Below are 13,506 nucleotides of genomic sequence, written 5' to 3' on the forward strand. Positions count from 1 at the left end.
GAGTAAGATAGGGATTCTTCTACATGATAACATGCTAAAGCCAAACTGCATGTTGGTATGAGGTGGTATTCTGCTTAGGATATTGGTCTAACTGCTGAAAGACCGTACAATAGGAAAGCAGAAAACTCCATTCTCGGTGTCCCACTAGCTTTATTGCTGTGTTTCAATGCAGCAGCATCCAACTGTCAATTACAAACAAGGCATGAGTGTATTTTCATATACAAGGCAGGTAGGTATCGTTAGACCTTGTTTTACAAAAAGGGGAAACTGAGGAACAGAGGTGAAGAGTCACTTGCCCAAGATCGCAGTGAGCCAGTGGTAGAGTAAAGCACAGGTTTGTCCCAGTTCCCAAGTCTGTGCTCTAGCCACTAGCTGACGCTGCAGGGGGGAGAAGCTCTTTCAGAACAAGGGAATCTGCACACATTTTTGGCTTCTCTATTAGAGAGAGAAGGAACTCTACTGTGCCGACATCTAATTCAAATCCCCAAAGTAGCTTGCACACAAAATATATAGTTGATGGTTAGTGAGTTATCAAGCTTCAGAGACTTGATATACACATATCCTCCCTCCTGAGCTTTCATTGGATAGAGGAGACAGGCATTTAAGGGTTAACTCTTTTCACAGCTTGCTTAAAAATATCTGAGACAGAGGCAGGCATAACAGCCAATTCATTGTTAATAAATATATTTTTTTTATTTTACAGACACATTTTCTTCAAGTTTTTGTTTTTAAAATACATCACTAAACCAGCTCTCTTGCTGCTGAAACACGTAGGTTGGACTGTATTACCCTGGCTATCACACAAGTGAACACGACTGCCTGGGGTGGTATGCCCAGGAGGAGCAGCTTTGAGAACATGGAGGAGCAGAGGACATTAATAAAGCCACAGACCTCTTGCTGACACATTTCCCATCAACAAGCGTGGCTGGTGGCCTAAGGCCATCTTTCAGCTACACACATGCCAAGCATGCCTTGGCAAACATTTCAATTGATAAGAGTTCATATTCACTGTCTGGATCTCCATTGTATAGCCTTCCCATACCATGGATTTGGTTCCCCCAATAACGAGCCTGAACCTGTGATGTACTGAGCATCTTCTGCAAGGTGCTAAGCACCCTCAACTCCCACTGAAGTCAATGGGACCAGACAGTGCATGACAGCTTACAGGATCAGACCCCAAGGAATCTACTCTCTTCAATGCATTTGCATAACTCCAAAAGCAAAATTGAAGATGCACATGAAGACAAGACTCCTAATTTTGGAAACACTCTAATCCACTTCCAGCATTCACAGTAAAATAAATAATTCTGTTTCTGATGTGGCCAATTTGTAGAGAGGGGCCTTTTTTGTTTTGTTTTCTAAAAAGCCATCTAACAAAACTCCCACAAATCAGCCACTACCTATAAAAAAGGTACGATCTCAAACTTTAGAAAACAGAGTAACGCCCAAAAAGCAATTCCTCATTTTGATGACTTGCACGTTTTATCTTCACATTTCTAATAAGCACCAACCCAATTCATAAAAATCCAGCTCCATTTGGATTGGAGTTATGTCTCTCTGAAGAAGACAGCCAGATTGATCATTCAATCCCATTATTACAGTGTATTTTGGTGCTTTTGTTGCCAACAAGGGGCATTGCGCTGGAAAAACGACTCCTAGCACAGACTAGTTAATGATACTAGCAATGCTTCATTCATGAAAAGGTCCTTGGTCAGTCAGTACTAGGTTTAAAAAGGCTGACAAGTAGTCGAATCATGACTTGAGAGTTAGAACATATGACACATCTGTCACTTTCAAGCTAAAGAGTTGATATCTCCCCCTTTAAAACAGGATATGAAATTTCATTGCAAAAGCAGGAGCACAACCCAAGAGATTCAGATTTGATTTCTTCCCTCCCCCCTTATAAAATATGCATAAGTCTTTGACTGCATGCTCAGGAAGCACTGATCAATCTATTTGCAAAAATGTACAAAACTGAACAATAAAAAAGTTTCAGTAATCTGCGACCATCTGTTCAAGCCTGTCTGGAAACCTGTAACAGATATTTAAATACTACAGCACAAAAGGTGTTTAAACAATTTTAAAACACCAGAAGCAATCCATTAAGATAGCCGTGTTTTTATAAAAAAAAAAAACCACCAACTCTCTTCAACGGTGCTCAGTCCGAAGAAGGATGGATTAGTGTTTCAGCCATGGATGAGCTTCAATGGAAGCTTTGCTCCTGTCTCCATAATCATACAATAGTTCTTCACCCACTTTAATGTCTCGCGAGGCTATCAGTATGAGATGAGGTACGCCGTCAATATCATGAAGCTTTGTTTGACAATTGCCACATTTGCTGTGATTAATCAGCCTTCCCAGACGATTAGTCTCTTTTGTAGCATCGACACTGAAAGAACAAACACAGATTGTAAGATTTCTGCACAGCACACACAAAAGTCACACTCACTACTAGAAGAGGTTAAATCTGCACTGAAAATCAAGAAATGAAAGAAATTGTGTGCAGTCAGCACAAGGCTTGAAAACAGAAAAAAAAAATACTAAAGATCCTGATGCCACTACTGCCCTGATAGGCAGAACAAGCTTAGCCAAACTGCTCTTGCAAATCTAATTACCACAAGTCAACCCCCCATGGCATACGTTCATCACAACTTTACGTCTTTCAACTCAACCATGGATTTCTTCTAGAACTGACATCTTAGAGTCATTTACTGAGCTTTTTGTGGAGCCCTTTCTTCTCTAGATGTTGCTTCCTCCCCATTAGCAGCCATCAAGCAACCACCCAGAAGGGCCTGCAGTCTTACACAGCTTCCTCAGAAGATAAGGTGGAAGGTATGTATTGTGCCAGCCAGGAAAAGGATGCACAGCTACCAATAAAGACCCCTGCTCCTTTAAGACTGGATACACTTAAGTGTCCAACACATGCTCAGTCTCCACTGACCTGGGAATATTCCCAAAGTTGGTCCACACGTTGCTATGCCACAGCATCTACCTGAAGATGTATAGTGCCTATCACTATAGCATCTCAACTTAGGTGTCACTGGGACAGCATAGTAGAAGTCAGACTGTTACAATCTAGAATTGTCAAACATATTAAATATGAGGACTGTTACAAGACTACTTAAATTCCAATATTTAATAGATCCTAGTTACTGATTTAATCAGCTGCAGCAATTTTAAGTAAATCATGGTATATTACTACTCTCTTCAATTCTTGACCTGTTTTTACAAGCAAAAATCCAGCCTGGTGAGGAAGGTTAACATATAGAGGTAAATAAAGCTAGTCAGAAAGCCAGATTCTTAGCTCTGCTGCTGGTCTATGAACCTCAAATCCCAGATCTATCCACTAAAACATATGGTCTCTTAATTCCAATTTCACTCATTATAACCAGAAGAGATGATGCCCAGCATGTAGTTTTGAATGTTTAAGCAATAGGAGTGAAAAAATGTATTCAAATAAAAAGCAAATATCTCAAGGTAAATCTTGAGCTTGGAACTTTTACACTTTGCAGGAAAACTGAAAGATCTGGCACCTTCAAAGCTTCATCCACTTATTCCATTATTATATTCCTTATATAAAAAGAACTTTAAAAAAACACAATCAAAAGCTTACCAGTACATTTTGCTTAAATACTGAAAATAGTACATATAGCAGCCTGTGGATGGATCTTGGGCATACACAGCTTCTCGCTTTTTAGCATCCATGATCTCTATGAGATCCCCATGATATTCTACCACAAATTCTCCTCGACTGAAGTGTCTGGTAGCAATTACCCCTCTCCCTTTACCATCAATGAAATCAATCTGTCAAGGAGAAAAGGAGCTCAGTTAGCAAAGTAAATCTATTTCCTACCTATCTGGGGGAAAGGGAACCTACAAGGATTTGTCGTTGAGACGTTAGCACCAATATTAGAGTGTGGCACATATGAACAAGTATTTTAGATAGCAAGATATGGCAACATATTGCACACCTTTAGGGGAGATACATGGGATGAACTTAGGGATGCAGATCACCAGATATTTAGATAGACTGTTTCCTAGATAAAAAAGACCAATGTCAACCGGACAGTAAATGCAGAAAAGTGGGATTAGTCCTCTTTTTATAGCAATTATTTGTTTTCTTTGAGCAGTGGGGGTGGAGTTAGTCTTTCCATTGCAGACTAGGAGATACCCTCAGTGTCCAATTTGGCTGCAACACAAAATAACAGTTAGAGATGCAGAAAGGTCTATCATGGAAGCTAGTCTAGTCCAGAGCCAATACAGTCTTGTTCCCTACAACATATTCTCTATTTTATTATCTAATCCATCACTTCATTGGATCACTATTCCACTGCCTAACACAAACAAGGGAAGTTTTTCTGCTACTAGCACAGAAGTTTCCTTATTAATTCGAACACATCACTTTTCGATGTAGCCTTTCAAATACCCTAAATGATTTTTTCAAACATTAAAGACTGAGCAGCCTCAGGAGTTCTGATCAGATAATATGAAGTCTAGAAATTAAGTTTTAGTTTCCCCCACACACACCAGTTTAGCAGGGACAAGAAGTACACTCTTACTTCTGAAAGGGAAAAACAGCAACAAGACCCCGCAAGCAGTGAGTAGACTTAACTTCAGTAATTGTGATACTAGCTAATAAACGGATAGTGGCTCTCCTATCAGGACACTCCCATTCAATGCCACATGGAAAAGCCTACGTATGCTGTTCAGTGACATACCAATAAACTTTTACCATACAGATACCGCGTCATGCTATTTAAGCTGGTGTTGCAGTTACCTTCATTCCTTCTTCTTTCCCACTTTCAATTAATTCATCTATTCTCCTCTTTTCCTCAGTCTGCAAAAAGAAAAACCCATAGTATTGCTACTAGGATTTCTGCAGGGTTTTTTAAGCTAAGTGTTTTAGGAAGGTGTTTATCCGGTAATCTCACTTTTCTAAGCACTCTGTGCTGCTCTATTTAGAGTTCAAGCATGTCAGTTTTGTCAGAAATATTACAACATTGCAAAGAAAATTTCAAATTGCACTCCAGGAATGTGCAGTTTTTCCTATATGAGCAGCTGGAAGGCATCATAAAGAAATCCAAATTTAGGTTTTGCTGTTTATGAAGAAGTGTTACTTTACATAGTTATACTGTGCATTTGTTGTTTGCTCTTTACCTGAGATCTATCCTAGATAGTACTTTGGAGATTACAAGTACCTGCATTCATCCTACAAAGTTTTCATTTGACTAGCAGTATGGAAAACTGCCAGGATTCGATGGGTTATACAAAAAGCACTACCTGCAATTCAGTTTTGCTCTTCCGGGAACTTCTTCTAACAGGGTAATAGTCTGTCACTTTTCGATTCTGTGATGTTTTTCCTTGCGCTCTGAGGGATAAGGAAAAGATACATAAATACTTCAGCTTTTCTGGCCTCACTGTCCTAACCCAAAAAGGTCAAGAAGCTTTTCCTTCCAAGACAGTGATTTGAGAGATGGCTGGTCAGAACTAAAGATTTTTTTTTTAATCTGCACCCTTCATTCTGATACAACACCTTGTACACCTCCATACTTCCCCACCTGGCCTCATTACCAGTACTTCAGCTCAAACTCTTGAGATGAGGAAAAAAAGCAGGTATTTCTAGAAGTGTAGAGAATTAGCTCAAATTACTATTATAATATACTATTATATTATACTGTGTGTGTCTCAACCTAAGATGCTCTAGAATTTCCATCATTAAAGCTGCTCCATGGTTGGCTGCAGTGGGAGATGGAAGCATCCATCACACGGTGAAACCTTGGCTTATGCTACTCATGCAAAAGTGAGCTTAGATACCAGCTCAGCCATCAGACCACTAGCTATAAAGGCAATATCCTGGGTCTGGCCAAAGAACTTCTTGTTTTGCCCCCCTCAAAAATGAGGTCTTAACCACTTTTGTTAGTTCCCATTAGTTAAGATTAGTGGAAATGCTCACCAATTTATACACAAGCTAGAAAGCAGTAGGTTCAAGAAAAAAATCCTTTGCAAGGCACATATCAGTGCTTACATCACAGTACAGAATTTACATCAAGTTGTTCTTTAGGGTAGGTTTCAGAAGAAAATCTCTAAGCCTCTATAGCAGAAAATATGTCTGGCTCATTTGCTTAAAAAATTCCAAAATATGGCATATGGCTGCCTTTGCTCCCACGTCACCTACTTTCTCCTTGGTCCAGGTTTTGCTTTTACCACCTTCTTCTGAGCTTGCTTTGCATTTGCTGCATCAGTAGAATCAGAAGGCAGAGGCATGCTTTTCTGTGTTTCTGCGGCTTCTTGTTTTTGATTAGGAAGAGACGCTGAAGAATTACACCCACTTTCTTTATCATTCTGATCTTCTGGTTTTATAGCACCTTCTATTGTATTAACAGTCCTTTTTTTCCCTGTGGATGGAAAATGTAGGACAGACTAACATAAGGTGTCTTCTAGCTTTCCTTTCTTCTACATCACAAAGCGCCCTAAACTCTTAAAGATTTCTAACCTGTATTTTATCTGTAAAAAAGTTACGGGGAGGGAAGGGGAAACATATTGTATTTCTTCTGTTACACAGCAAAATAAGTAGTCATAAGGACCAAGTTATCTGTTATGCATCATGAGTCTAATTCCTACAAGTTCTAAAGGGTGGAGGAAAGGATCTGAACCCAAGCATTTTGTCTAGTTAAAGATGTTAGCCAGACAAAGAATTTCCGAAGTCTCAACATCGCAGACACTACAAAGGGAGTTCTGTAACAATTGCACAATTGTCCAAGCCAGCAAGTTTGCCATATTGAACTCTAAAACTAGCATGACACCTAGATGAATATTCTGCCAGGAAAGAGTGACTACAGGAGTCTGCTGGGGTACTGTAGTTCCATACTTTGTGGCAGCAGCTATTGGTATCAAGAGGCCAATGCCATCAAAAAACACGCAATAGAAACAGAAGAGGAATCAAAATTGCTGTTCTTATTATACACATTGTAACAAATGTACATGCTGCTGCTGGTACAATCAGTAAATGCAGACTCAGAATGTGGGTGATAGTCTCTAGGATTCCTGGTAGATTCAAGGTAAATGGCTCAAAAAAAAAAAAAAAAAAAAAACAGATACAACATTCTAGACCTTCACCTGGCCTACACTGACCTCATTATGGCCTAGATTCAGCAAAACATGTGCTTAATTTTAAATTAGTTTTAAGAGCCTTGCTGAATAGGGATGAGATTACTCACATGCTTAAAGTTGAGTACAGACTTCAGTACTTTGCTGAATTGGAGTCTTTATCAGAAACCTCTAGGGGGCCTCATGCAGTCACCACTTACATCAATGCAAGTCTTTCCTCTGATTTCAATAAAGATTGGAACAGGACCCCCCCCCCAACCCCCCCAGTCACTGTCAAATTGAAATCCAAGTACTCTTACCATCTATCCTCAGTGCCCTCACTTTGGATGGGGGAAGGTTCTTTATTTCTGAAACATTTTCTATTGGCCCATCCAAGCCACTTTTACAAAAGGACACGCTTTTATTTTATTGGCTTTTTCTTTGTTGCTGGGTTTGCAGCTAGGTTGATGTGGCTTAAGGCTGAAGCCATTTTTTTCTGTTTAATGGAAATGTGAACGGTTTTTTTTTAAAATGGCACCCAGGTTCCACAGCAACTGGTGCTTAAGAAATCCTTGTAATAAACAAGCAGCAGTAAAACTAGTTAGGGTCAGACTAATTCCATGAACACAGGAAGAGGAGATGTTAACTGCATGCAACCCAGTGTCTTGTACATACAAATTTTCAGATAAGATTTGTATCCTGGTTAACTAAGTAAAAATGTTTTTAATAAGAAGTGCTAAAATTGTTGAGAGCCGAAGGTTTAACAGATCAATGACTCTCAAACTATCTATGAAACATTCCCTTTTGGTGTCCAGAGCTACTTCTGTCACAATGAAAAAGCAGCTACCAGTTTTCAAGCACTGGTGGTCGAGCCCAAGAATCAGTTTTCAAAAGATTGTTTCCCCTACCGCACCCGTAGCTATCTATACAGACACTAAACTTAAATACTGGCACCTCTCTTCACACTACATGGCTGCTTCAAACCTTTCTTGGCTTGGTGTTTCCTTGGCATTAATTCAACAGTAATCCAATTTGTGGAGAAAACCAACTCTGGGTAATAAACATGGAAAGGAGGACAAGCCAAACTGCAAAGTGACCCACAGAGATTAAATACAAATGGGGGATGCAGGCAATTTAGGGAATATTGAGAATTAACTATTTAAGTCCTACACCAGGAAAAGAAAATAAGCCAAGAGACAAAACAAGAGGGAAATTTTAACCAAGCAGCTACATCATTTAATTTAAGTGAAATTGGTAAAGAGATCAGTATTAGCAAGAGAGTTGAAATTCCATATATTCTAACTATTTGCTGGGAAGGCAGGGGGTCTATACAAAAGGGATCTTAAGTTGTACCCAATTTGAAAGGTTGAGGAAAAAGTCACAGGGCCAGACAAGGCATGTTTTCTAACCCATTGGCAAGCTGTTGTAAGGTCAATCTTACCGTCTCCTCTTTTGCATGTTTCATTTAGTGTTTTGCCTTGACATTTCACCTCATGATGCATGACTGAGTTTTCCTCTTGAAGGGGCGGACGAGCCCCAGGAGATTTGTTAGGACTTAGGTAGGTGTAGATTTTGGACTGGCCAAGAAATACGTTCTCCTAAAACAGAGAGCCAATAAAGCTCATTACATCAAAGAAATCTCATTAATCTCAAGTCTCCAGTTGGTATCTGGATCATGCTACATAGGCCAACACCTACATTACTGCAGCATATTTTGCTAATAGCAGAGGATGCATCTATATCCATCTGTCTATAAAACCATCTATGTTCAAAACCGTATCTCTCTGGCTGGTAATAGCTTGAACAAAACTTACCATGCAAATTCTCAGCACAGAGACACTTCCTCAAAAACAAACTAAATGCATCAGGTTAGTTGAATTAAGTGTTAGAATACAGGCCTAAATGCTTTTCTTGAATGCGTACATAGCTCCTAATGACTTAAAGACAAGGTGCAATCCTGGTCTCTGAGAGCAGCATTTGGTGCCAATATTTTTTTCCATGGACCTACGTATACTTAAGGTGCTCTCTCAAATGCTTCTTATTTTTAATAGAATATTTAATTTTTGATAATTTTTCTCTACAGTACTACAGACCAGAGACAAGTATATTCCATTATTTAGGGAGCGGATATTCCTCCTGAAATTGCATTAAGAAAAACAAGCAACAAAATTGATCTAAGGCTAGTTTTTTTATAAACTCAGTTTTGGTAATTCTTTGCAGTTTCTCTTCCCACCCCCGTTCCAAAAATCAACTCTAGAACACACATCAATACCTATAGTATGCAGAGGTACCAATGACATCAGAAAGAACTGTCTAACCAATTTTAAAATTAATCAGCATTGTTTCTAGTGCATTGTATGAACAGGTTAGAAAGCACTCCAGAATCTGCTACTTATGAGGTAGGTACTGAATGATGCTAACTGTACTCTGATAATGTAGAATCTGATGAATGAAGTTGGACTCTGAAGTTTGTTCTCCATGACACACTGCCTCATGTGAAATTACTGTCCCTCAAAGATAGTATCTACAGTATTCAGATTGGGCAGGTATATTGTAGTATGACATAACAGTACTTATCTCAAGCGTTGTGGCTCAGAATCTTAGCTTTTAATTTTAAAGTCTCTGCTTGTTAGGATTATAAAAAAACCTAATCTGAAAAATGTGAGCCAAGCATAACCAATGCAGGGAAGATTTGTCTGGGTCTGGAACAATAGCTCTGAGAGGTGTGAATTTACCCACACATCTCAGGAGGTGTGAACTCAGATGCTGAGTGATGACATTTAAGTGTCATCATTGTTTATATGAGCAATGAAGGGGGGGGGGAAATCACAGATCTGCGCACTCATTTTGGCATCATGAATAGATGGTGTTTGGGAGAGAACATCTATTAAATTTTCCTCCATCTGCTCAATCAAGAATGAGCTCAGGAACACAGCAGAGCCCAGAAGAGCACTTAGCCCCATTAAGGATCTCACAGGCATATTTAGAGTCAGCCAAGCTCCAGGAGCCCATGGACATATTTAGAGAACATGCACAATCTACCATGAGTGGTGCCTCTTTCCTGTGATGTAAGAGCACAAGAATGGCCATACTGTGTCAGACCAATGGTCTGACTAGCCCAGTATCCTGTCTTCCAACACTGGCCAGTGCCAGACGCTTCAGAGAAAGTGAACAGAACAGGGTTATTTATCGAGTGATCCACCCCCATCATCCAGTCCCAGCTTCTGTACTTGTGTGGGAAGGGCTTATGTTGGGAGCTTAGAAGAGTACAACCACCTTCTCCCCCTTCTCCCAGTTTAACTCCTAGGTGTCTATCTAGCGAATGTGATTGTTCAACCCCATGGTGTCATGATGTGTTGAAGTAATTTAGCCAGAACCAAGATTGCCTTGGCTATATTTCCTACACAAAAAACTGATTTTAAGATGTAACAAATAAAAAAATATATATTTTCACTAAAAAAGGAACCTTACACTAAAGCATGAAATGTACCACATATTCCAACATATAGGTGCAAAAGCACTGAAAATTAAAGGGAGCCTATTGTGGAACATACATATGTTTTAAGCTTAAAAACTGATAAACTGCTTATTGTTATAACCGTAGGGTACTGTGTCCCCCCCCAGAAGTCAACCCCCTTCACAAGTCTATAAATATTTTTCTTCTTCTTTCTGTAGCATTTAGGTCACAATTTTGTGGGCACTTACGGATTCGCTAACTTCAGTGCAACTAATGACATGCTAAAAGTATTTGGAAGACCCAGGCTTTAAGACTGCAAATTCTTCCAGGCAGGGAAGGGGACAGTCATTGTATGTGTTCACACAGCTACCATAAGCCCTTCTGCTGCCACCTGACTCCCACAGACAGATCCTTAGGACCAGCTAAAGCCGCAATGAATGGGGATCAGCTTGCGAGACTGGGGCTCCAGTGAAGCTCTGATCCTGCCTAGGGCTTGCAAGGCTGCTGCAGTAACGTCGTCCTGCCAGCACTTACACGCGTAACTTTACTCACGTGAGCAGACCCATTGACTTCAGTGCGGCGAGTTCCTCCCGGGGGGAAGCAGCGGCGGGGCCAGGCCCGTGGAGCGCCCCGCGGGGCAGCTGCATGGCCACGTCTGCCTGGGCGGAGAGCAGCTCCGGGCGCCCCTTAGCCGGGGTTGGCCGCGGGGAGCGCGGCGACGGGCCCAGGCTGGCTGCAAGGGGCGGCCCTTTCCCCACACCCCGACTCCTCCTCCCCGCGCTCCTGGAGCCTCGCCCTGCCCCGGGAGCAGCCGGGGCGTTCGCCTTCCTCCCCCGTCCGCGCTTCCCCGGGCCCGCTCCAGCCGCCCCTCAGCAGCCCGGGCTCGGGAGTGGCAGGAAATAACCTTGCCGGCCAGGGCCCAGACCCCGGCGCCCCGGTGTGGGGCGGGCACGGCGCTTACCCCGTTCATCCTGGGGCGGCCGGGCCCCCTCCTCTCGGTGCTCTCCGGAGCCGTCGCCGCCTCCGCTTTGCCTTCCCGGGGCTTGGGCATGGTCTTGCCTAGGGGAGAGCAGGGGGTGGGGGCGTCAGAGCCATGCCCGGAGCCGCTTCAGTCCCCGGCAGCGGCCGGAGCCGCCGCCACCTGCGCCATGTTTCAAGGGCTCGGTGCAGGGACAGGCCGGCCCAGCGCGCACCCCGCACGGGGGAGGAGCGCCGCCGAGCCCCCCCCTCCACCCCTGCGCTGCCGAGGGCGCGCTGCCCCCCAGGGGAGCCCAGAGCAGCAGGAGAGAGAGCAAACCAGCCTGGGCTGAGGGAGCAGGTGTCTGACACACACACCCCCCGCCCCGCAACACACGCCTCCTAGACCCCCACAATATACCCCCAATCTACCCACTCACGCCGCCCTCCGTAAGACATACACCCCTCAATCGCCCCGACCGGGACCCAGCCCCCCATATAGCCCCATACCGCCGCCCCCACGTCACACCTACCCTCTATGTACCCCCACCCCTCAAGAAGCCCAGCTCCATTCACACCCACCCAGGCCGCAGCGCCCCTCGCACCCCACGTGCCTCCGCCAGCCCACTCACTCCCTGCCCCCTTCTCTCTGCCCCCATAGGCGCCCAGCCTCCAGCCCCTACACACGCCCGCTCAGGCCCTTCCATAACTTACCCTCCCCCCCAGCACCTGTCAGGGCCGGTACCTTTAGCCATGGCTCCGAGAGCGGAGCCAAGCCCGGCTCAGAGCTGTCGCAGCAGGAGACCCTCCCCTCCCCCCGAGAACCTTCAGGGTTCTCAGTGTCGCCGAACTGCTCCAAAGAGATACACTGAGCCGCTCTCCGCTGCCTGAGTGGCGCTCCCACGTGCCTATCACACCACCCCCGATCTTTGATTGGTGGGCAGGCAAACGTCCCGCCTTCCCCTATTCCACGGTGGGCCATCCAAGTCAGCGCAGCTGCCTCCACGTAAGGGTGTTTAAATGTGCGTCCCCTGGTCGCTGATTGGCCAGTGCGAAGAACAAGGGGCCTGTGATTGGAGGCCAGACCAGAAGTTCTCCCTCCTTTGCTAGGCTGCGCCATGTGGGTGAGAGTTCTGGATCGCTTGACAATAGCCTCACGTACCCCTAGTGTGGGGTTCAAGTTGGTTGTACATACGAGTTCTATAGGGAACAGTGCAGAATACCCAACATACACAAATCTCTCCCCACCTGGCCAAATCTTTGGCTCCATACTATTCCTTTCCCGGCATCTCCCTCCCACCAAGTCTTATAGAATATCAGGGTTGGAAGGGACCTCAGGAGGTCATCTAGTCCAACCCCCTGCTCAAAAAGCAGGACCAATCCCCAATTTTTGCCCCAGATCCCTAAATGGCCCCCTTAAGGGTTGGACTCACAACCCTGGATTTAGCAGGCCAATGCTCAAACCACTGAGCTATCCCTCCTGCCTCCAACATGCTCAAGAAAAGTAGATCCAACCGGCAATTTTTCCTGCTTGAGCTAAATTATATTTGGAGCCCTGCAAAGACAACGCTTACTCCCCTGAGACCGCAAAACTCTTCTGCTGACCTCTGTGTATCCTGCTAACTAGAGCCAGTCCCAAGAGGTTTGGCTATGTGCACGTATGCACTTTGGGATGGGATTACATGTGAGGGTGTGACATTTAAAAAGTGCCTGTGAATTGACAAATATGATGAACACAGACCTTGCACATTTCATTTTAAACAAAGCATTCAGCTCCCAGGAACTGAAAGAGCATGGTTATAGTTTCTGCATTGTACCTCCCAACACCAGGAAGTACAGGCCTGGAGCCCTATCCACTAAACCTGGGGTGGCCAACCTGAGCCTGAGAAGGAGGCAGAATTTACCAATGTACATTGCCAAAGAGCCACAGTAATATGTGGCAGCACCCCATCAGCTCCCCCCACCCTGCTCCCAGGGCCGCCGCCCCCCCGCGCCTCCCCACACCT

The 13,506-nt window shown here is 43.9% G+C and overlaps 1 protein-coding gene across 9 annotated transcripts; it reads right to left on the minus strand.

Annotated features, from left to right (window-relative positions):
* Positions 1 to 646: 646 nt before the first annotated feature.
* KMT5A (lysine methyltransferase 5A) lies at positions 647 to 12,658 on the minus strand. 9 transcript variants are annotated; one of them, XM_073312334.2, is made up of 8 exons: positions 12,215 to 12,658; positions 11,505 to 11,602; positions 8,528 to 8,684; positions 6,176 to 6,395; positions 5,281 to 5,368; positions 4,778 to 4,837; positions 3,614 to 3,804; positions 647 to 2,389 (listed from the first exon to the last, which is right to left on the minus strand). In XM_073312334.2, exons 1-8 carry the CDS (start codon positions 12,618 to 12,620, stop codon positions 2,179 to 2,181), a joined length of 1,431 nt encoding a protein of 476 aa, XP_073168435.1. In that variant the 5' UTR covers positions 12,621 to 12,658; the 3' UTR covers positions 647 to 2,178. The 9 variants fall into 9 exon arrangements, 8 of the variants coding, with proteins under 8 accessions (XP_073168435.1, XP_073168436.1, XP_073168443.1 ...); XM_073312340.2 differs by having other exon boundaries at positions 649 to 2,389; positions 12,246 to 12,331; XM_073312338.2 differs by lacking the exon at positions 647 to 2,389 and adding an exon at positions 3,972 to 4,037 and having other exon boundaries at positions 3,721 to 3,804.
* Positions 12,659 to 13,506: the final 848 nt, after the last annotated feature.

The sequence above is a fragment of the Lepidochelys kempii genome, chromosome 15, assembly GCF_965140285.1.
Source record: "Lepidochelys kempii isolate rLepKem1 chromosome 15, rLepKem1.hap1, whole genome shotgun sequence".
Lineage (NCBI taxonomy): Eukaryota > Metazoa > Chordata > Testudines > Cheloniidae > Lepidochelys > Lepidochelys kempii.

Bases quoted from the DNA above. Each gene is read 5' to 3' on its own strand.
- KMT5A (XM_073312334.2), bottom strand. From the start codon at position 12,620: ATGGCGCAGCCTAGCAAAGGAGGGAGAACTTCTGGTCTGGCCTCCAAT. The intron at 6,396-8,527 runs GTAAGATTGACC...TTCCATCCACAG, and splicing joins AACATGCAAAAGAGGAGACG to GGAAAAAAAGGACTGTTAAT. The intron at 5,369-6,175 runs GTAGGTGACGTG...CTTATCCCTCAG, and splicing joins AAACCTGGACCAAGGAGAAA to AGCGCAAGGAAAAACATCAC.